This window comes from Mobula birostris, chromosome 25 (genome assembly GCF_030028105.1).
Source record: "Mobula birostris isolate sMobBir1 chromosome 25, sMobBir1.hap1, whole genome shotgun sequence".
In the NCBI taxonomy this organism is placed as follows: domain Eukaryota; kingdom Metazoa; phylum Chordata; class Chondrichthyes; order Myliobatiformes; family Myliobatidae; genus Mobula; species Mobula birostris.
Genome location: NC_092394.1, coordinates 7,627,511 through 7,650,508, shown reverse-complemented (window position 1 = coordinate 7,650,508; position 22,998 = coordinate 7,627,511). Strand labels below are relative to the sequence as shown.

Below are 22,998 nucleotides of genomic sequence, written 5' to 3'. Positions count from 1 at the left end.
CTTCTCTTAAATGCTGAAATCGAACCTGCATTCACCACTTCTGATGGCAGCTCATTCCATACTCAGTGAAGCAGTTCCCCCTCAAGTTCCCCTTATATATTTCACCTTTTACCCGTAGCTTCTAACATCTAGTTCCAGTCTCACCCAACCTGAGGGGGAAAATCATTATTTTATATATCTTTAAGATTGCTCCTCATTTCTCTACACTGCAACGAATAAAGTCCAAAACTATTCAACCTTTCCCTATAACCCTGGTCCTCAAAAACTGGCATACCCTTGTAAATTTTCTCTGAAATCTTTCAATCTTATTGAGATGCCTTTCCTGTAGGTAGATGACCCAGAACTCTGCACAATATTCCAAATTTGGCCTCACCAAAGTCTTATACAAAGTCTCTTACATTATACCCCTAATCTAGCTAATAAATGCAGATTTGCTGATCCAGTTTACCACATTCTCATTGACATAAATAATAAACAAAATGAGATTCAGCACTGATCCCCATGGCACACCTCTTGTCACAGGCCTCAAATCAGAGAGACAATGCAACCATCTACTACCACTCTCTGGCTCCTGCTAAATAAGTGTCGAATCCAATTGACTACTTCATCCAAACAACCTAAGCTTCTGGACCAGTCTCCCATGTGCGACTTTTGTCAAGGTTCTTGCTAAAGTCCTTATTAACACGCACCTCCATGGGTGCATAATATTGAGTACTGCAAGAAAGGTGAAACACCCTACGCTTTGGTCTAACAATGATTTTCTGTTCTTGCTGAATAATCTGAAATGTGGGATAGTTGTTTTGTAGCTTCATTGTAACCAGGATAAGCCTACTTGATGCAACACACATTAAAGTTGCTGGTGAACGCAGCAGGCCAGGCAGCATCTCTAGGAAGAGGTACAGTCGACGTTTCGGGCCGATACCCTTCATCAGGACTAACTGAAAGAAGAGCTAGTAAGAGATTTGTAAGTGGGAGGGGGAGATCCAAAATGATAGGAGAAGACAGGAGGGGGAGGGATGGAGCCAAGAGCTGGACAGTTGATTGGCAAAAGGGATATGAGAGGATAACGGGACAGGAGGCCTAGGGAGAAAGAAAAGGTGGGGGGGGGGGAACCCAGAGGATGGGCAAGGAGTATGGTGAGAGGGACAGAGGGAGAAAAAGGAGAGAGAGAAAGAAAGAATGTGTGTATATAAATAACGGGTGGGGTACGAGGGGGTGGTGGGGCATTAGCGGAAGTTTGAGAAGTCAATGTTCATGCCATCAGGTTGTTCAGCGAAACACCTATGTTCTGTCCGCTAGAGAAAGCAGGATCTCCCAGTGGCCACACATTTTAATTCCACATCCCATTCCCATTCTGACATGTCTATCCACGGCCTCCTCTACTGTAAAAATGAAGCCACACTCAGGTTGGAGGAACAACACCTTATATTCCGTCTGGGTAGCCTCTAACCTGATGGCATGAACATTGACTTCTCAAACTTCCGCTAATGCCCCACCTCCCCCTCGTACCCCATCTGTTATTTATTTATATACACACATTCTTTCTTTCTCTCTCTCCTTTTTCTCCCTCTGTCCCTCTCACCATACTCCTTGCCCATCCTCTGGGTTCCCCCCACCCCTTTCTTTCTCCCTAGGCCTCCTGTCCCATTATCCTCTCATATCCCTTTTGCCAATCAACTGTCCAGCTCTTGGCTCCATCCCTCCCCCTCCTGTCTTCTCCTATCATTTTGGATCTCCCCCTCCCACTTACAAATCTCTTACTAGCTCTTCTTTCAGTTAGTCCTGACGAAGGGTATCGGCCCGAAACGTCGACTGTACCTCTTCCTAGAGATGCTACCTGGCCTGCTGCATTCACCAGCAACTTTTATGTGTGTTGCTTGAAATTCCAGCACCTGCAGATTTCCTTGTGTTAAGCCTACTTGATACTGTCTTGCCTTGTTTCGGGCCCATTATTTAAGAAAGGATGTGCTGGAATTGAAGAGGGTCTGGAGAAGGTCCATGAGAATTATCCTGGGGATGAAAGGGTTAATGTATGAGGAGTGTTTGCTGGCTCTAAGCCTGTATTTGCTGGAGTTTAGAGGAATTGGGGGGTGGGGGAGAGAATCTCAATGAAATCTATCGAATATTGAAAGGCTGACATGAAATGGATGTTTCCTGTAGTGGGGGAGTCTAAGACCAGAGGGGACAGCCTCAGAGTAAAAAAATGTCACTTTAGAACAGAGATGAGGAATGTCTTTAGCCGGGGGTGGTGTATCTGAGGAATTCATTCCCACAGGTGGCCTGTAGTGGCCTTGTCATTGGGTAAATTTAAAGCAGAGGTTAATCAGTTCTTGATTAGTTAGAGCATCAAAGGTAATGGGGAAGAAGGCAGCAGAGTGGGGTTGAGAGGATAATATATCAGCCATGATGGATTGGTGGAGAAGACTCGATGGGCCAAATGTCCTCATTTTACACCTATGTCTTATGGTCTTATTGTCTTGTTTTGCATTGCAACATTTACAACAACATCTTCCTGACTACAGATGAGTTCAGGTTTGCTAGTTGTGGGGGGAAAAAAGTCAAAATACAGGAAATACTCAGCACCTTAGGCAACATCAGTGGAAAGCATGGCATTTGCTATTTCATGTTATAGACTTTCTTCAAAACCAGAGAAGTTTTTCAAGTGGAATGTCTCAAGTTGATTGTTGTTGCACTATTTTGTCTACAAGTGCAGAAATATTGCTAGAATGTAGAAAATCCTGCTGTGTTTTTTGATACTTTTCACGTCACTTTTCTAATGTCATATACCAGCGTCTAAGAGAAATCTTGACCATTTTTCATTGGCTGGGAATACTGGAAAGGGGCATGGAAGGAGTTGACATTGTTTTTGGGGTTATATTACTGAAAACATCTTAGGGTTTTATTCTGTTTTTAAAAAAAATACACATCGTGGAATGTCATCATGACTTTGAAGAGATTTGAGTGCATAATTAAGGCTAACTTGTAGCGTAGCGCTGAATTCTACATCGTTGAAAGGCCTGGCTTACCTCACTGCGGGAATTCTATCCTGACCAAAATTTATCCTTCAAGGTTAGAATATTTATCCACTTATTTCCTTGCAGACCATGTGACTGTATGTACTGAATATTTGTATTACAATATTTAGTACAGTTTAAAAACAATTGTCAGTGGAGTGCTTCCTCTCTTTCACATACAGAAATACAGAAAATTGCTGACAATGATGAGTCCCAGTAAGTTAGTGTGGGATTGCTCGCTGGTTCAAACAATTGTTAAACTAACAATTATAAAACTTGCAACTGGTCACACTCAGCTAGAGATTTTACTCAAGCTTCTCCAGGAATTTAGTCGATCGCCTCCACTATGTCATTTCTGGATGAAATTGTGTGACTGAAATGCAGTGTGACAGCGTACGTTATGATACGTTTTTAATGTGACCTCAAGTGCCTTTGGATGTTTCAGCATAATTTGGTATTAAATTATACGCAAAGTAACAACATGTTTAAAGTGGTGGTGAGCATGTTGGTAAAAATGGAGAAGAATTTAAGGTGAGAGCTTTAGAGCCCTTAAATTCGTGAATAGCAGCTCACCCTTCCTTCCTGATGGTGGGGTGGAAGGTGAGGAGAGGAGGGGAACGGTGAGGTTGTTTAAATCTGAAGTCAGAGGGGTAGTGAATTCGGTGGCGAAGTTTAGGTCACAGGGTGTGCCGTTCCAAAGATAACATTGTTTAGTTTCCTAGTTTTTAACAAGTGACATCCCATGGCTTTGAAGACAGAGCACACCATTTCCAAGAGACTCTGGGACACAATCTAATTTATTGGGATGCCATTGCAGGCAATTAATTTAGCAGATTTTTCTGTGGCACATGAGGAATTCTATAATGTGAGTACGAGACTAAAATGGTGGAAGATCACCTCCGAACCCTTCTACCAGACCTGACCTCTGGCTGCTTTTGAAAAGTGCAGTGTGTTGTGTAAGAATACGAATACATGCTTTTGTGATGACGGTCTTCTCTTGCCTCACACTGACTAAACCGATTGAGGGGCTGAGGATCATAGTTGCTCATGAAGCTACGACCCAGTAAAGGCAGCTCAGAGGGTATAACCATTTCTTTTCTCCTTTCAGGGGTTCACATACGTGGCTCCATCAGTACTGGAGAGCGTGAAGGAAAAGTTCTCATTTGAGCCAAAAATCCGTTCACCTCGCAGGTTTATAGGCAGCCCTCGGACTCCGGTGAGGTAATTGAAGCTCTTTTATGTTCAGTTGCATCTAAGGAAGATAAAAGCTGGCTGGATTAGACCATTTGGACCCTCAAGTGCTTGCCATTTAACAAAAATGTGGCTAATCTTTAACATCAGTGGCTTTTGCCTGTCTTATCCGGTATTCCGATTTCCATAATATCCAGAAATCTACTTAAACTTAGTAATTCTTGTTCCATAGCCCTCTAGGTAGAGCATTCAGAGGTTTACCATGCTTTTTGAGTGAATATATTTCTCATTTCAGTCCCAAATGAACCCTGTGCATGGAGACTGTGACCTTGTTCTGGACTCAGCAAGGTTAATCATCACCCATCACTGTCCTGTCAAGCTCACTGAGATTTGAATGTTTGTGAGGTTGTATTTCATTTTTCTGAACTTTACCACATAGAAACCTACCCTACGCTCTTCTAAGTTGCTGGTGAACGCAGCAGGCCAGGCAGCATCTCTAGGAAGAGGTACAGTCGACGTTTCAGGCCAAGACCCTTCGTCAGGACTACTTCGTCCTGACGAAGGGTCTCGGCCTGAAACGTCGACTGTACCTCTCCCTAGAGATGCTGCCTGGCCTGCTACGTTCACCAGCAACTTTGATGTGTGTTGCTTGAATTTCCAGCATCTGCAGAATTCCTGTTGTCTACGCTCTTCTTTTGTGCTTCTTCCCCCTTCCTTTCCATTCCGATGAAAGGTCTCAGCCTGAAATGTCAACTATTTATTCCTTTCCATAGATGCCGCCTGACCGGCTGAGTTCCTCCAGCATTTTGTTTGTTAGTGTGAGTTTCCAGAATCTGCAGAACCTAATGTGTTTATGATTTGCTACTCTTTTTGTGGCAAGCCTGCCATTCGGGGAACTAGCCTGGTGAACCTTTGCTGTGTTCCCTATAGCAAGGCCTATCCCATGAGGTAGGAAGGGCACAATTAAACAGTCCAGGTGTGGCCTTTGAAATCATTCATTTTCAGTCTTGTCCTCCAATCTTCTTGAAATCATCTCCAGCATACCATTTGCCTTCCTAATTACCTGTTTTACCTGTACGTTCATTTTGAGCATCAAGTTTCCCAATCTCTTCCTACTTAAGGGAAATATTCATCCTTCCTGCTTTCTCTGATGAAGTGATTCCCATCATGTTTTTCCATGTTGTATTCAATGCTGTTGTCTACTCATCACCGATTACCACATAATGACATTGAAAATGTTGCTTTTGGTCCCCTCAGCCAAATCTTTGAAATCAATTCTGAATAGTATGAGCACTATTCATCATGCAGCCCAAGCAAGGACCTGAGCATCAGGCCAGGCAGCATCTACGGAAAAGAGTAAATAGTAAATAGTCGACGTTTCGGGCCGAGACCCTTCCTTTAATTTCCAGCATCTGCAGATTTTCTCCTGTTAATGACCTGATCATGCCTCCTCCAGTTTTATATCTGTTAACCAACTCTCCCAGCTTCTTACTTTATCCCCCTTCCTCACTCACCTTCCCCATCCAATTATCAACTGTCAGCTTATACGCCTTCCCCTCACTCCCCAACTTATTCTGGTTTCTACCCCATTCCTTTCCAGTCCTGACAGAAGGGTCTTGGCAAGAAATATTAACTGTTTACTCCCTTCCGTAGATGCTGCCTGGCCTTCTGAGTTCCTCCAGCATTTTGTGTGTGTGTTGCTTTAGATTTCCAGCATCTGCAGAATTTCTTGTTTCTAAATTTTTACAATACTACCTTAACTCCCAATTTCATTTGCTCTAATCTGCTTCAGCGACCTATGAGACATTATCAGAAGCATTCAGAAAACCTTTTTACCAAGTTTATACTGCATTTAATTTGTCTTTGAAATCCTAGATCACTCTCCATTTACTAATTTGAGACTTAATACAAGATTTGCAACATATATATTATTTCTTTAAAATATGTATTATTGCTTTTTGACCGTCTATGGTAAATTTTGTGTTTCAATGTTTTCCATGCACAGGGTCTATTTGCAACTCTCCTTTGCCTCTGCAATTTTGCTTATTAGATTTCTGGCTTGGATTCCAGCTAGGATTTTCCTCACTCCTGGCTCTTCTGTAATGTTCCCATCTCCTGGGTCCCAAAAGCAATAGTAGTCTGCACGTGTGCTTGCATGCCTACCTCTAACGATATTGGTCCCAGTGCTGTTGAGCTGTAGCCCATCCAACCCAGGAAATCTGCACTTGTAATGCAATCCCATTATGAGTTCCAGCCTTGGTGAACAAGATGTGTTTGCAGCATGTCCAAGAAGATAGAAAAGTGTGCACAAAATATTAGAAATGCAGAGTGGTTAAACAGGATGAAATATGGAGATTTTGGCTGAATTACTTAAATTAATTACAGCCAAAAAAAAAGCCCTTTGGTTTATCAGTATCTTGGGAAATAGGCTGCTGAACTGAGCAGATATATTGCACTGGAAATAAAATGCAAAGAACTATAAAATGATTCACAGGCGATAGTAATTGTGGGTGAAGATGTAGATGGGACAAGTCCTCCATTTTAATAGAAGTAACTTGACAAATTAAGAGAACTTGTGCAAGGAGTAGATCGAGAAATGCATGTTGAAGGTAGAGTTGGAGAAGACTGGTTTAGATTTAGCATTGTGCATTGAGAATGATCCTGTTGTAAAGGGGCCTCTAGGGATAACTGGCCCTTAAATACTAGGATTTTAGATTGATTTGAAGGTAGTGTAGTTAATCCAAGTCTCAAGTTTTAAATCTAACAAAACTACACAGGTATGAGGGGCTTGTGGGCTATGTGACATCCATGGAAGGAAAGATTTTATTTAGAAATACAGTGCAGAACAGGTCCTTTTGGCCCTTCGAGCTGTCCAGCTACCCACGAATTTAACCCTTGCCTAATTATGGGACAATTTAATATGACCAATTAACCTACATCTTTGGACTGTGGGAGGAAATTGGAGCACCCAAAGGAAGCACACAGGAAGGAAGGAAGGTAGAAACTTACAGGTAACTTCAGAATTCAGCTCCAAACTCTGCCATGAGCTGTTATAGCGTCGCTCTACTGCTGTGCTACTGTGGCACCCTACACACAAGATATTGAAGTCTAGAGAAAAATAGTTGAGTAACTTTCATGGAGGACAATATTGACAAACTAAATGAAGGAGAACACTGTGTGGGGAGCAGAATGTGAACAAATGTGAGGTGATCCACACTCGTGCCCTGATCAAAAATGCTTGATATTTAAGCGCTCTCAAATTGTGAACTAATGTTCAAATGGCTGTGTGCGAGAAAACTAACTTGCCGACACAGCAACAGTTAAATAGGCAAATAATATGTTGGCTTTAAAGATTAAAAGATGAAGATTAGCTTTTTGTCTCATGTACATCGAAACCCGTTGTTTGTGTCAATGACCAACAGTCTGAGGACATGCTGGGAGCAATCCTCGAGTATCCGCCAAAACTGCATGCCCACAACTTTTACTAACCTGTACTTATCTAAGAATGCGTTGGCATTGGAATGGGTCCAGAGGAGGCCCTGTACTCGCTGGAGTTCAGAAGAATGATTGGGGATCTCATTGAAGCATATCATATTGAAAGGCTTAAAGTAGGCATAGAGAGGATGTTTCCTATAGTGGAGTAGTCTGGGACAACAGGGCACAGCCTCAGAATACGAGGATGTCCCTCCAGAGCCAAGATGAGGAATAATTTCTTTAGCTAGAGGTCGATGAATTTGTGGAATTCATTACCACAGATGACTGTGGAAGCCAAAACATTGGGTATATTTAAAACGGAGGTTGATGTGTTCTTGATTAGTCAGGGCATCAAAGGTTACCAGCAGAAGGTAGGAGAATGGGGTTGAGAAGGATAATAAGTTGCCGCGATGGAATAGCAAGGCAGACTTGATGGGCTGAATAGCCTTACCCTGCTCCCATGGCTTGTGGGGTGACAGCTTTCCTTCTGTAAGAGCATTAGATGCAAGTTATGTCAGATGTAAGCCTGATAGGCCCGGAATTTGTGAGTTTCTAAATAAAAGCTGTCAGATCTGCTCGAAGTGGGCATCTTGAAACTCCTGGCCACAGAGTGGTATAGTCTTATCAATCCAAGGCATCACACCTTTTAGGGATCCCAGTGAATGCTCAGATTGCCTCACATTTTCTGCCTTTTTGGGTAATCTGTCCCCTGCAGATTAAACCTGGCACAACCGGGGCTTTCCCAATGCAAAGAAACAGCTGAAATCAGAGATGTTAACTAATTCTTTCTCTTCTGTTCCAGAACTGATAGTTGCACCAAATGCATATTGTTATTTTCATAGAACGCTTGGCTACTTGATCATCAGGTGGGAACAGCACCAAAGCAAAAACAGAAAATGCTGAAACATTGGTCAGGCTGCATCTGTGGTGATAGAACAGCCCTTTGTCAGAAAGATTCAAACATAAGACCACAAAGTTAAAACAAGAATAGGTCACTCAGCCCTGCCCTGCCATTCAGTATGATCAAGTCCAATCTATATTAGCCTCAACTTTTCTGTGCCAGTTTCGCATAACTTACGTTTCTGTGATCTTTCACATATTTATCTATCTCCACCTATGAGCATCCTTCACTATTCTGTGGGGGCAGAGAATTCCGGAGATTCACTACCCCTGACAAATCTCCCTGCATCTCCATTCTAAATACCCACCCTTAATTTTGAAACTTCGTCTCATTCTGTGTGACTCTCCCACTAGTCTTCATCCCGAACTGTTTCTTCTTCCATTGATGCTGCCAGACCTGTTTCCAGCGTTTAGTTTTGCTTTGGAATAGATTGAGCTTGACTCTGAGGACTTGGATAGTTATCGTCTAATTATGTTATCCCCAACACTGAAGTGAAGGTAACTTCAAAAAGGTTCAAAGGCTCATTTATTGTTAAAGTATACAACTCTGGAATTCTTCAATTCGGGAGAATGAGGAGATTATAGATCGTAGCTACAGGGAGGTAGTTACGCCAAAGGAGCAGAGGACAGGAAATTGGGACACTGTCAGGTGAGGGAAGAGGAAAGGGCAGGCAGAGCAGGGTTCCCCTGTGGCCACTCACCTCAACAACAAGTATACTGCATTGGATACTGTTGGGGGGGGGGGGGGATGACTTACCTGGGACTAGCTGCAGTAGCCGGATCTCTGACACCGAGTCTGGCTCTGCAGTGCAGAAGGGAGGGGAGGAGAAAGAGGAGAGTGGTAGTGATAGGGGACTCGATAGTTAGAGGTGCAGATAGAAGGTTCTGTGGTCATGACAGAGAATCCAGGATGGTTTGTTGCCTCCCAGGTGCCAGGGTCAAGGATGTCTCTGATCGATTGCATGACATTCTGAAGTGGGAGGGTGACCAGCCAGATGTCGTGGTGCACATCGGTACCAATGACATAGCAAGGAAGAGTGAAGACGTCCTGGACAGTGAGTATAGACAGCTTGGTAGGAAGTTGAAAAGCAGGACCTCAAGGATGGTAATCTCAGGATTGCTACCTGTGCTAGGTGCCAGTGAGGGTAGGAATAGGATGCTCTGGAGGAGGAACAAGTGGCTGAGGAACTGGTGTAGGGGGCAGGGTTTCAGATTTCAGGATCATTGGGACCTCTTCTGGGGCAGGTGGGACCTGTACAAGAGAGACGGGTTACACTTGAACCACAGGGGGACCAATATCCTTTCAGGGAGGTTTGTTAGTGCTATTGGGGAGGCTTTAAACTAGATTTGAAGGGGGATGGGAACCAGAGTGCCAGAGTTGACAGTGTGGCTGGGGTGAAAATAAATGATGTTGAAGGTTTAAGCAAATCCGCTGATAGAAAGGTTGTGAGTGGTGGTAAAAATCTTCTGAGGTGTATATATTTCAATGCTAGGAGTATTGCGGGGAAGGCGGGTGAGTTGAGGGCGTGGATTGACACGTGGAATTATGATGTTGTAGCAATTAGTGAAACTTGGCTACAGAAGGGGCAGGACTGGCAGCTTAATATTCCAGGGTTCCGATGTTTCAGATGTGATCGAGGCAGAGGAATAAAAGGTGGGGGAGTAGCATTGCTTGTTAGGGAAAATATTACAGCAGTGCTCAGGCCAGACAGATTAGAGGGCTTGTCTACTGAGTCCTTATGGGTGGAGCTGAGAAACAGGAAAGGTATGGCCACATTAGTGGGATTGTATTACAGACCACCCAATAGTCAACGAGAATTGGAAGAGCAAATCTGCAGAGAGATAGCAGGCAACTGCAGGAAACATAAAGTTGTGGTGGTAGGGGATTTTAATTTTCCATATATTGATTGGGTCTCCCACACTGTTAGGGGTCCAGATGGTTTAGAGTTTGTAAAATGTGTTCAGGAAAGTTTTCTAAATCAATATATAGAGGGACCAACTAGAGGGGATGCAATATTGGATCTCCTGTTAGGAAACGAGTTAGGACAAGTGACAGAAGTCTGTGTAGGGGAGCACTTTGGTTCCAGTGATTATAACACCATTAGTTTCAACTTGATCATGGACAAGGATAGATCTGGTCCTAGGGTTGATGTTCTGAACTGGAAGAAGGCCAAATTTGAAGAAATGAGAAAGGATCTAAAAAGCGTGGATTGGGACAGGTTGTTCTCTGGCAAAGATGTGATTGGTAGGTGGCAAGCCTTCAAAGGGGAAATTTTGAGAGTGCAGAGTTTGTATGTTCCTGTCAGGATTAAAGGCAAATTGAATAGGAATAAGGAACCTTGGTTCTCAAGGGATATTGCAACTCTGATAAAGAAGAAGAGGGAGTTGTATGAAATGTATAGGAAACAGGGGGTAAATCAGGTGCTTGAGGAGTATAAGAAGTGCAAGAAAATACTTAAGAAAGAAATCAGGAGGGCTAAAAGAAGACATGAGGTTGCCTTGGCAGTCAAAGTGAAGGATAATTCAAAGAGCTTTTACAAGTATATTAAGAGCAAAAGGATTGTAAGGGATAAAATTGGTCCTCTTGAAGATCAGAGTGGTCGGCTTTGTGCGGAACCAAAGGAAATGGGAGAGATCTTAAATAGGTTTTTTGCGTCTGTATTTACTAAGGAAGCTGGCATGAAATCTATGGAATTGAGGGAATCAAGTAGTGAGACTGTGGAAACTGTACAGATTAAAAAGGAGGAGGTGCTTGCTGTCTTGAGGAAAATTAAAGTGGATAAATCCCCGGGACCTGACAGAGTGTTCCCTCGGACCTTGAAGGAGACTAGTGTTGAAATTGCGGGGGCCCTGGCAGAAATATTTAAAATGTCGCTGTCTGCGGGTGAAGTGCCGGAGGATTGGAGAGTGGCTCATGTTGCTCCGTTGTTTAAAAAAAAAGGATCGTAAAGTAATCCGGGAAATTATAGGCCGGTGAGTTTAACGTCAGTAGTAGGTAAATTATTGGAGGGAGTACTAAGAAACAGAATCTACAAGCATTTGGATAGACAGGGGCTTATTAGGGAGAGTCAACATGGCTTTGTGCGTGGTAGGTCATGTTCGACCAATCTGTTGGAGTTTTTTGAGGAGATTACCAGGAAAGTGGATGAAGTGAAGGCAGTGGATATTGTCTACACGGACTTCAGTAAGGCCTTTGACAAGGTCCCGCATGGGAGGTTAGTTAGGAAAATTCAGTCGCTAGGTATACATGGAGAGGTGGTAAATTGGATTAGACATTGGCTCGATGGAAGAAGCCAGAGAGTGGTGGTAGAGAATTGCTTCTCTGAGTGGAGGCCTGTGATTAGTGGTGTGCCACAGGGATCAGTGCTGGGTCCATTGTTATTTGTCATCTATATCAATGATCTGGATGATAATGTGGTAAATTGGATCAGCAAGTTTGCTGATGATACAAAGATTGGAGGTGTAGTAGACAGTGAGGAAGGTTTTCAGAGCCTGCAGAGGGACTTGGACCAGCTGGAAAAATGGGTTGAAAAATGGCAGATGGAGTTTAATACTGACAAGTGTGAAGTATTGCACGTTGGAAGGACAAACCAAGGTAGAACATACAGGGTTAATGGTAAGGCACTGAGGAGTGCAGTGGAACAGAGGGATCTGGAAATACAGATACAAAATTCCCTAAAAGTGTCGTCACAGGTAGATAGGGTCGTAAAGAGAGCTTTTGGTACATTGGCCTTTATTAATCGAAGTATTGAGTATAAGAGCTGGAATGTTATGATGAGGTTGTATAAGGCATTGGTGAGGCCGAAACTGGAGTATTGTGTTCAGTTTTGGTCACCAAATTACAGGAAGGATATAAATAAGGTTGAAAAAGTGCAGAGAAGGTTTACAAGGATGTTGCCGGGACTTGAGAAACTCAGTTACAGAGAAAGGTTGAATAGGTTAGGACTTTATTCCCTGGAGCGTAGAAGAATGAGGGGAGATTTGATAGAGGTATATAAAATTATGATGGGTATAGATAGAGTGAATGCAAGCAGGCTTTTTCCACTGAGGCAAGGGGAGAAAAAAACCAGAGGACATGGGTTAAGGGTGAAGGGGGAAAAGTTTAAAGGGAACATTGGGGGTGCTTCTTCACATAGAGAGTGGTGGGAGTATGGAATGAGCTGCCAGACGAGGTGGTAAATGTGGGTTCTTTTTTAACATTTAAGAATAAATTGAACTGATACATGGATGGGAGGTGTATGGAGGGATATGGTCTGTGTGCAGGTCAGTGGGACTAGGCAGAAAATGGTTCAGCACAGCCAAGAAGGGCCAAAAGGCCTGTTTCTGTGCTGTAGTTTCTATGGTTTCTTCGGTTAGCCATGAAACCAAGAAAGAAAAGAAAGGCAACATGATCATTGACCCCCAAATCCCTCCTCCCACTAAAAAAAAATGAACAAAATTGGATCAAGCACATTGACCCCTCAAATCCCTGCTTCACACACAAAAAAAATTAGACACGTCAACCCCCACATCCCCCTTCCTGCACAAAAAAAACCCAAGAAGATTGGGCAAAAAAAAAAAAGAGAATATAAAAACTATAAGATGGTTGGGGGGGGAGGAGCCTATGGTCCTGGCCAACATTCCTCTGTTTGCGCCTCAGTACAGAGCAACCGATCAAAAGGCAAGTAGCCAGTACTTCGGTCTCCCTCGTTGTTTAAGCAGCGAGCAATGGAAGCTTTGATCAGCAAAGTGGAGCCAAACACTGGCTTGCAGAGTTTGAAGGCTTAGGGCACCTGTACCATTGTTCTTAATATGGTTGGGGTGGTTGTTGAGAGAGGCACATTGTAATGTCCTGTCTCCTCTTCCACCTAGTAGCACTCTGCAAGGATGTGTTTACGACAACTAGGATGGCTAAACCTGAACGAAGTTGGCAAGCAGGGATGGAATTATTGTGGATTGACTTTTTTTTGTTGTTTAGAAAAAGCCCACTCTGTCATTAAAGTGGTTACATTACTAGGTGAATAATCCAGAGGTCATGGCAGTATGAGAAATTGAACACTTACTTTAACATTTGGAAATGAGTTGAAATTAGTAGAACTGACCAAGAGGCTGCCGGATTCTCACCAAAGTCTCAACATGGTCACGCTTCAGCCTACGTTTGTCAGGGTCACTGGTTGAGTTTGGAATTCAGGATTATGCCTGAGATTGGGTGAGACTGGTGGGGGAGAAGATTGGTTAAATATGTCTTAATCTAGTGCAGTTCCTCTCCAGGTTACTGTTCATAACCCAACTAATTCACAAGTTGAAAATGTGGCCACAAACTGAGTTCCCTACACAACAGAAAAGTTCAAAGTAAAATTTATTATCAATATAAGTATATGTTATCATATGCTACCTCAAGGTTAATTTTCTGGCAGGCACATGCAAGAAAAAAGGAATTACTATACATTTAATGAAAAAAAACTATACATAAAGGCTGACAAACAACCAGTGTGAAAATGTGAAGACAAACTGTACAAATAAAAAGGAATACAGAGGGCATGAGTTGTAAAGAGCTCTGGAAAGTGTGTCGGTCGGTTGTGGAATCAGTTCAGTATTGCTGAGTGAAGTTATCCATGCCAGTTCAGGAGCCTTATGGTTGTATGGTAATAAATAATCCTGAACCTGCTGGTGTGGGACCTAAGGCTTCTGTACCTCCTGCCCAATGGTGGTAGGATGGTGGGAGTCTTTGATAATGGATACTGCCTTCATGTGGCAGTGCTCCTTGTGATTGTGCTCAATGGTGGAGAAGAGATGTTTGCTGCTTCTCAACAGCCAGCACGTCCATTCCATGGTGTCCTTGTGTATGGGCTGTACAGCAGTTAGGCTAAGGAGGATCTGGACCTTGCTCAGTGGTCTTGTTTCCATGTTTTAATCTGTGTTTCAGCAGAACTAAACCCAGAATTGTCTTGTTAAGGTTTGCTTGTCTTTTTTTCTTCCCCTCTGGTGACACTCTTATTTTACATGAATCATTTTTTTTAGGTTTTTTTGTTTGGCCGGAGAGAGGTCATCTTGTACGAGTTGCCTCAAATGCGGGCCCTCTTTTATACAGGTTTGTACAGAATGTTGGAAGATCCCAGATAGTTTCCCACCGTCTTATGTTTTGTACCGTTCTTAGATTTAGCTCAAAGAATGTTTGTTTCCGTGAATGGGCCATCTAAGGTTTCTTTGTTTTGCAGCCCGGTCAAGTTTTCTGCTGACTGCTGGAGTCGGGGAGCCAGCGTGGAGCCACCCCGAGGGCGTGGGTCATCGGATTACCCAATGGATGTTGGGATGGAGCAGATGGACGTGACTGTCAGTGGAGAGGCCTCGGCTCCACTGCCCATCCGGCATCCTGTGGGCGTGAGTCCTGTGCCTTTCAAAAAGCAAACGTACCCCGTGCCCCCTAACAGACCAGCACACCTGCGCATGAACCTATGACGACAGCTGAACGTGGAAGGAAGGGAAAATATAACTGATTGAAGACTGTGCGGATGCAAGCACTAACCGAATACAAACGGGGAAGTGTTTTTGGGGATGGTACCAAACCTCCCTATTTCTCTCCCTCAGCCCCTTACCAAGGAAGTCTCGGCTCAGAACCATTATACAATGAAAACATGCATCACTGACCGAAGGGGAATAAAAGGGAGATTAAAATAATTGGCAGGGTGGTGAACACCTTTGAGAAGCACGTACTTCAACATTAGAGGGGCACTGATGTCCCATGCAGTGGTTCACCTCTTGAGGTTCTGCACATGACATGAACAGACAACCCCCGTGGCTCATCGTTGTTAATAGTGTTGAAGAAATCTTCCCACTTAGGTGCCTGACGAACACAGTATTACCAAAGGCAGAAGTTGCCTGAACCTCTCAATCAAACTGAAGCTTGTGTCCGGGAGGGAGGGGTGGGGTGCAGACAATGGTGGGTGCATCTGCACCTCAGATGGAAAAGACTGCACCTTGTCATAATGTTATCTGAAGTCTCAGATGCTCAGCCTGGTATTGTAATGCATTGGAGCCCACATAAATGCAGTTTATAGAGAGATATCATGGATTAAAAGCAAATCTAAATCCCACGCTGCAATGCGTGCATGTTGATGCATTAACTCTTTGGTACATTCAAGTCTTAAAAAGCCTAAGTTTGCTTTGGGTAGACTTAATGATTGAAGAGGTTTAAAGTTTACCACATTATTTGCCTTTTTGCCTACTGCAATTATGCTCTTTTTCTGTAGAGTTTTCTGTAATCACAGTACTGGAATAGATTTTAGTTCTGAAAGGAACACAATTAGCGCCTGCTGAGAGTTTGCCGCCATATGTGTGATGGAGTGCTAGAAGCACTTTAAACTCTTGGCCAGTGTACAGTTCTAGTTCAAATTCCAATGCATATCATCTTTGTGTGCCCCCATTAAATTTCTCCCTTCTGCATCTCCTCTCAAAATATGTTTGTGTTGGTGTCTGCATCATGTAACTCTGTGGGACTATAGGCCCTAAAGCTTGATGTTCCTCCAACCTAATGCTTGGAATGAGTATCAGGAAGACAAGGAGAAACCTTCTCAACCCAGAGCAATGTTTCCTTTGGGTTCAAGCATCTCAGAGTCTAAAATTATCAATTAGCACTTTCCAAAGATGAGCCCTGAAACCGTGGTGCTGATGTAGACATTGCGTAGAGCGCCCTTGTAGCCACATTTGGTTTCCCTCAGCTAATACTTGACAGATGTTTGCTCTGAATCTGCCATGCTGTGATCTAGGCTTCTAGGTCTGAATTGAGTGAAGTGTAGCGTGTATTGAATCTTGTTTTCTTAAAAGCTGCTTTTTTTCCCCTCTCTCTCTCTCTCTCTCTCTATCTCTCTCTCTATCTCTCTCTATCTTTCCCTATCTCTCTATCTCTCTATCTCTCTATCTCTCTCTCTATCTCTCTCTCTATCTCTCTATCTCTCTCTCTATCTCTCTCTCTCTCTCTCTCTCTCTATCTCTCTCTCTATCTATCTCTCTATCGATCTCAATCTCACTATCAAAACTAGTTGAGCCATAGGATCCAAGCCATAAATGCCTTTATGCATGCAAAGGCAGTCCGCATGCATTTGGCCTTTTTGAGTATGAAACAATATGAGAGCTTAAATCCAAGTTATGTGGCTGTTACACAGAGATCTTAGAGAGACATGAAAAGGCAGAGACAAAGGTATTTTGTGCAAGTGATTTTTGTTCTCATTAGATTTCTAAATACTTTGCCATTTCTTGCTCTTTGGGTTCAGTGTGCTGTGTTCTTGGTTTTTATATCTTGTTTTTGCTAATTCGATCCAGGATTTTTATTGCAGGTCTTCACTTTGCCCTTTCAGAGTCTATTATAATTGCATTGAAGGTGAACTATGGATCTTTCTTGAGTATTTGTTAACCTTCTACATTTTCCACAAGTAGAAGATCATGGCAAACCAATGGCCTCACTGTGAGCTGAGATCATCAGTCTGAAGTACAAGAAATGGTAGCAAGAGACCAGCAGTGGGAAGCAGTGGCTTCAGTGTGTTCATCCATGGAATTCGGATTTATTAACATCATTGAATGCTAGCTCATTTCCCCCATCCCCCACACCCCCATCTTGACTACAGTGCAAGAAAACAGATCCATTGTTTTAAATAATACCTAGCTATTGTTATCCTATTCTGTTTTTTCAGTAAAGTCTTGGTTGGGTCAGCCTTTGATCTAGGAGAACAGGCAGAAACCAGTGGGTCTTGTGCACTAGAAACATCATTTTCAGTTCTCTGTATTGTGAAAACTGAGGAGTTTATTGCTAATTCATCCTCATCAATGGTTTTTTAAAAGCAGAAGCTTTGGAGTCAAATATTGAAATATGTTGAATTATTTCAATGAGAATTGAGTAAATCACCCAGCCACCAATGCTATTTCAGATCAGTCGTCAATGTTGGCAACATACTCCATCAATGGAAAACCATTTGGCTGAATATTTTGTTTGGTCTCAGAAATATTTCTCATTGCCTATTCTGGGTAGTAGTTTGCAACATCTGTTGTCAAAATCCTAATATTTAATCAGTTACCAAAAAGTAATTTGGACGGTGTTGAGAATGCAATAATTTCCCCTCTTCTGAGTTTATTCAAATCATTCAATTCTTTTGCCATTGAGTTGGAGTGAATGCTTCAGCTGGCAAGCTGATGTGGAGTTGGCCTGCAGATTGTACACTGACAGGTGGTCAGTACTTTCCCTTATGACAACATGACAGTTTGCGATGTGTTTAGAGGCTGGAGGATTGTGATCATGAACCTTTGTCTCAGCCATGCAACATGTCAACATGTGTCACCTTACCAGACTCCAGAGTGAGCCCTGTCAGCTTGGTGGGGGGGGGGGGGAGAGCACTGGTATCACCTCATTGTTATGTCATTTGAGATTTTGGAGCAAATTTAACAAGCCATCTGAATCAAAACATCTCTTGAAGCTAACCGTATTTGGTAGGGAAGAATTGTTCTGCTCATAAACCGGATAATTGGTTGATAGATTTTTAATGAAGATAAAGGACTGATAATATTGATTATATTTTAAGTTTACAAGAACCTTCACTACCTCCCTCTTATACAGCCTTTCTCCAGGGACTTAAGAAAGAAAACTATATGCTGGACTGAAAGTATCAAAGAGGATGCATCTTCAAATTCATTTTTGCTCTTAGTACTCATTTAACGCTGGATGATTCTGAGATTTTGAAGAATTTTGTGAATAGCTTTGTAGGACTAAATTCTTCCCCCTTCATGAGTAGCACCTGGCCTCAGATTCAAGCAGTCCATTACTCAAGTTGCTCAATGCAGAAATTTACTGTTTATTTCTATATTTTAGAACAAAAATCTATAAATTGCTCAAATTAATTTAACCTTCAAACTCACTCAGACTTGTGAAATTCTAATTCTTTTTGAGGTTAAGAGAGAACTGAAAATGGATTATTCCTTCTATGGAAATGCTATTGAAGGAGTACTGTGTTTTGGTTGGCATGGCTCTATCAATTGATGTTGTATTTGATGCCTATTCTCATTTATGTGAAAAAAAATTCAGAAGAGTTAATTGGAGGGGGAAGTGCACATTGCTGGTGAATGAAAGGCAAGTGCCTTTATTAGCTTGATGTTCAATACGAGAGGGTTGCCATCACCAGGGTATGAGAGATCATGGGTTCAGTACTCAGGAAGTGGCTTGTCACATTCCAAATTAGCAGGCATGCATTTACCAAATCTGACAGGTGGGGAGGGGCGCATGGTTATGTTTTGCATTAATTTCTATATCGCTTCATAGACATTGTAGGTTGACTGCAAAAAAAAAGCAATTAAGCAATGAATTACTTTTAATTCTGCCGTTAGACTCTTGTATGTTAAGTCTGTAATCATGTAAAGGCTCTTATTTTTTCAAGATTGTAATCACAACGCCAGACCTTTTAGATGAAGCTTTGGTCTTGTTTAATCCAGTACTTCTAAAAAAAAAATTCTGCTGAACTTGGAATTTAAAATTCTTGCTATTCAGCAACTAGGGAAATGGTTGAAAGTGCATTCTAAAATATGAGAAAGCTGATTGCCTGTTGGTTAATTTGTCTCCCTTCGCAAACTGAATGCCTTTTGCAGCCCTCTTCCTTTTCTGGCTTACACTTGATGACACAAGTCATTTAAATTGGGGGAAGTGCTGGAAGGAGGACCAGCAAACTGCAAATGTTGATTCATTGCTATGGTTGGATTTTGAATGGAAACGGGCAACAAGAACAAATTAACTTTGATTTCTTGCACTGTTTTGCATCGGTGTCCAGTCCCCTGCTCCTGGGATGACTCAGTGGCAACTTCCTTGAAAATGAACTCCCTGATAACCCTAGAACCCTTGGTTGATGGCAGCCATTCTGCAATGGAAGCTTAGAATTCTATTTTAGTAAAATATTCACTGATTGCAAAGGGGTCTCAAATTTGCCAAATATCCACCCACACTTCCCTTTCTCTGCCACAGAATCAAACACTACCTCTGGCCATGGTGGTATCTCTTAATTGGAGGGTCTTATATTGGGGAAGGCAAGAATTTGAACAGAAAGGAAGCTGGTAGATAATTAAATAACAGCTGTAGTCATGATGGGCGGTTGTTGGTCAAACTATGCAAAGTGATTTTTTTTTCTCCCCCCCCCCCCATTTTTTGTAAATAAAACTCAAACAATATAGATTTGCCTAATCGTTTAATAATCTTTGCAAATTAGGCATTGTATTTTAATGGATTTATGAAAGTTTTTGTCAATCATTATTTTTGTATGATCTCTTTGAATCTTTGTTGCAGCCAAAGTGGCTATTTGATTTGAATAATAGAGTAACAGAAACATTTTATAAAGTGCTTCCTTTTCGCCTCTCTTCCCGTCCTAGGGCTTTTATTTTGTAGACCTATTGTTTTACTTTGTAATTCTTTTGCTTGTGTGTATTTGTGGGGAAGGGGAGAAATATCAGTTTGTTTATCTAAGCTTTTCAATTTTCATGAATGTATAGTCTTTATAGACTATTAAATTTATTTTTGTTTGTAAATGTAGCTGTTGAAACTGCCATTAATGTATATTTGAGTTTCTGAATCAGGTAAAGAGATAAGTGGGTGTATTTTATTAGCTGTCATGAAGTTGGGTCTTGCTTTTGAGTGCCGAGTCAGTTTGGTGCGGGCCGGATCTCACAGAGACTGTACACACTTTCAGTATCGTCCCCATAGAAAGGTCTCACCCAGTGTGACTGGCTTGAATAGTCCTCTGCTTCCTTCATGTTCCTCCTTTATCAACGTCTCAGTTTGCTTAATGCTAAAGGTTTGAGGTTTGATCAGGACTTCAGGGCAGGAGGAGAGAGAATTCTCATTCCAAAAGTGGGCAAGTGCTTCTGTGCAGATTCTCATGTTAGCTTTAAAACTACCTTCTAGCAACATGGAAGTGTGATGTCATTAAATAGTTCAGCTCTTTAGAGATTTAGAAAGTTTAGGAAATATAATGTTTTAAAAAAAGTGCTCCTACTTTTTACTTCTGGAAAGGCTTTATGATCTAAATGTTGCACAGAACAACAGGAATGCCTGCAGGTATATTTCATCCCCACCAATATTTTTTATCACATGCTGGAGTGCTTAATTAATCATTCATTTAAGCTTCTGACATGCTCACTTTCTGATTTTTTGCTTGACTTTGCTGGGAATGTTGTAAGATAAGTGAAGCTTGAACTTTGCAGAAGATGAGGTGGATATAATTTCCTGCTGTGTTCATCAACATCTTCAGCAATCGTCTCATCTCTTTACTGGGTTTGATTGGATTTCACAATAGTAGTAGATTGGCATGTGTGCAAGCACTATTACAGCATAAAAGTATTGTTCAATCTTTTATTTAAAAGGTACTGAATTTTGGAAAGTATGTCTGTGTTTCAGGTATGCCCATAATGTGAATTAGTTGTCTCAAGCCTGCATTTAGACAATAGGCTTCCCCTCAAAAATGTCAAACTTGTCAGTTATCTGGAAGCAAAGCCAGTAATGCATTGATCTTTAAATCACTGATAGCGTGATTCAGGACTGGCCAATTTCTGCCCATCCTTTCCTTACATATATTTGTAGAGTTTTCCATTGGCATCTCAGTCACTTCAACTGATAAGAGCTTTGAAAATGAGCACTGGCCTGCAATTTAGCTGTGTTGCACATCAGGGTGGACTCATTGACCCATGTAGCTGTATCAGATAGAAGGCTTCCTCCCTTATGACCATTCTGTTTAAACCAGTATATGCAGTATTGCTTATCTGACCCCACTGCCCTGTATCTCTCTCACTTCCCCTGCACTCCCCTCTCATCCCCTCCCATATGCCTCCCCACCAGCTCATGCTCTGTAACCATTAAGCCATTGGACATCCAAACGAATTGCCTTTAAAGCATGGAGACTTGCAGACTCTGGAATCCTTTGTTCTCCATTAACCATTCTAGTTAACCGTGTACATCGTAATGAATATGTAATGGATGATTAGTGTCCTAAGCAGTGTTCACTTTCATATCTGCTTCTCACTTGCAAGTCGTGCTGCATGAGCTCCTCAATATATTGTTTGATAGTAAAATTTGTGATCTAAAATTGAAATATTGGTTCCTAAAATTGGAGGTAGTAAAATTGGAACCACAAAATTGCAGATGTTGAGAGTATGACGCTTTGCAAAGAAATGTAAGGAGGACCAGCAGATTAGTGGCCTGCCAATTAACACAGAACATAACTTGGAACTCATCAGAAACTTGGTCCTGTTCTGCAATTTGTTTTCCATCTTTTAATCTAAAAAGATTTTGCATTGGATTACTCCATTTTATAATGAAGTGGATGGGAATTGACACCACAGTCTTTGTTAAGAATGTTATGGTGTGTGTGTGTGTGTGTGTCGAAACAGCAGAGAATTCCTACCAGCACCATTATTTCTCAAGCTATGTTTGCATACTGGTTAACCTCCTTTCTGTTCATAATTAGATTCATCAATCACTGAAATTCCCCTTCTCAATATGTAGAAAACACTGCAGAATAAGTGAAGTGCACAGTTATGAAACAGTGTCAAATCACAAAAGCAGAAAGTACATTTAAAGATACCACAGTGGACACCATAATTATTGGCTTTGTTAGCAATAGCAGCAAGTTTAGGAGAATATTTTTGTATTTTTTTAAAAATAGATAACGTGAATTGTCAGCTTAGTGTGGCAGAATTGTAAGAGATACAGGTATTGAGCAGCTCTTTTGTAATTATGGCCATTCCTTGGAACATTGAATCATTTTGAGTTGGGGTTGGGATGGTTTTGTTCTCGTGGAGGAAAGATTTAGCTCGCAGAGTGGCATTGCTCTGGGATTCCAGTCCCAGCTTGCTGTTTTTGTTATGCCATTAATTTGGATATCACTGTTAATGTTTGGCATATTAGAAATAGGGACAATTTCTCTTGGGTGGCAGATACAGGCAACAAAATCTTCCCAATGCTATGGATGGTGTTTCATGTAAATAGTCCAAGGTAGGTTGAAAATGGTAGTGATTTCTGGATGTATTCCATCGTGATCACCAGTTCTCAGTTTATTGGGGTAATTTCACAGGGAGTCTTATCTTTCCAACCCCCTCAACTCCCATTCTCAGACCCCAAAGTACCAAAACGAGGTTCCTCTTACTGTGACTCAGTCCAATTGTCCCACAGGTAGGTGCGCAAGTTGAATATTAATCATTGCCGATGAAGTAATTAGTAACATCTATAGCTAACAGAAGTAATGTTTATTCCCTGGCAATATGGAAGGATTCTAGAGACAGATCCTTCACCAGGAGTGGGAGGACTTCTGTTTGGAGTTGGGTATAATGCATCTCACGCACTGGGGAATTAGATTCTCTATTAAATACTACTTGTGTTATCTTAGATTGGAAGTCCTTTCAAATGAAATGTCTCAATTAC

At 41.9% G+C, this 22,998-nt stretch overlaps 1 protein-coding gene across 1 annotated transcript in view; it reads left to right on the top strand.

The window, feature by feature from the left end:
- Positions 1-20,111, top strand: part of LOC140187832 (ribosomal protein S6 kinase beta-1-like) — an 81,880-nt gene extending 61,769 nt beyond the window's left edge. The window contains exons 14-15 of the mRNA XM_072243623.1: positions 4,123-4,235; positions 14,777-20,111. Coding sequence (XP_072099724.1) covers positions 4,123-4,235; positions 14,777-15,017 — 354 coding nt within the window. The 3' untranslated portion in view covers positions 15,018-20,111. The remainder of the gene's footprint in view (positions 1-4,122; positions 4,236-14,776) is intronic.
- Positions 20,112-22,998: the final 2,887 nt, after the last annotated feature.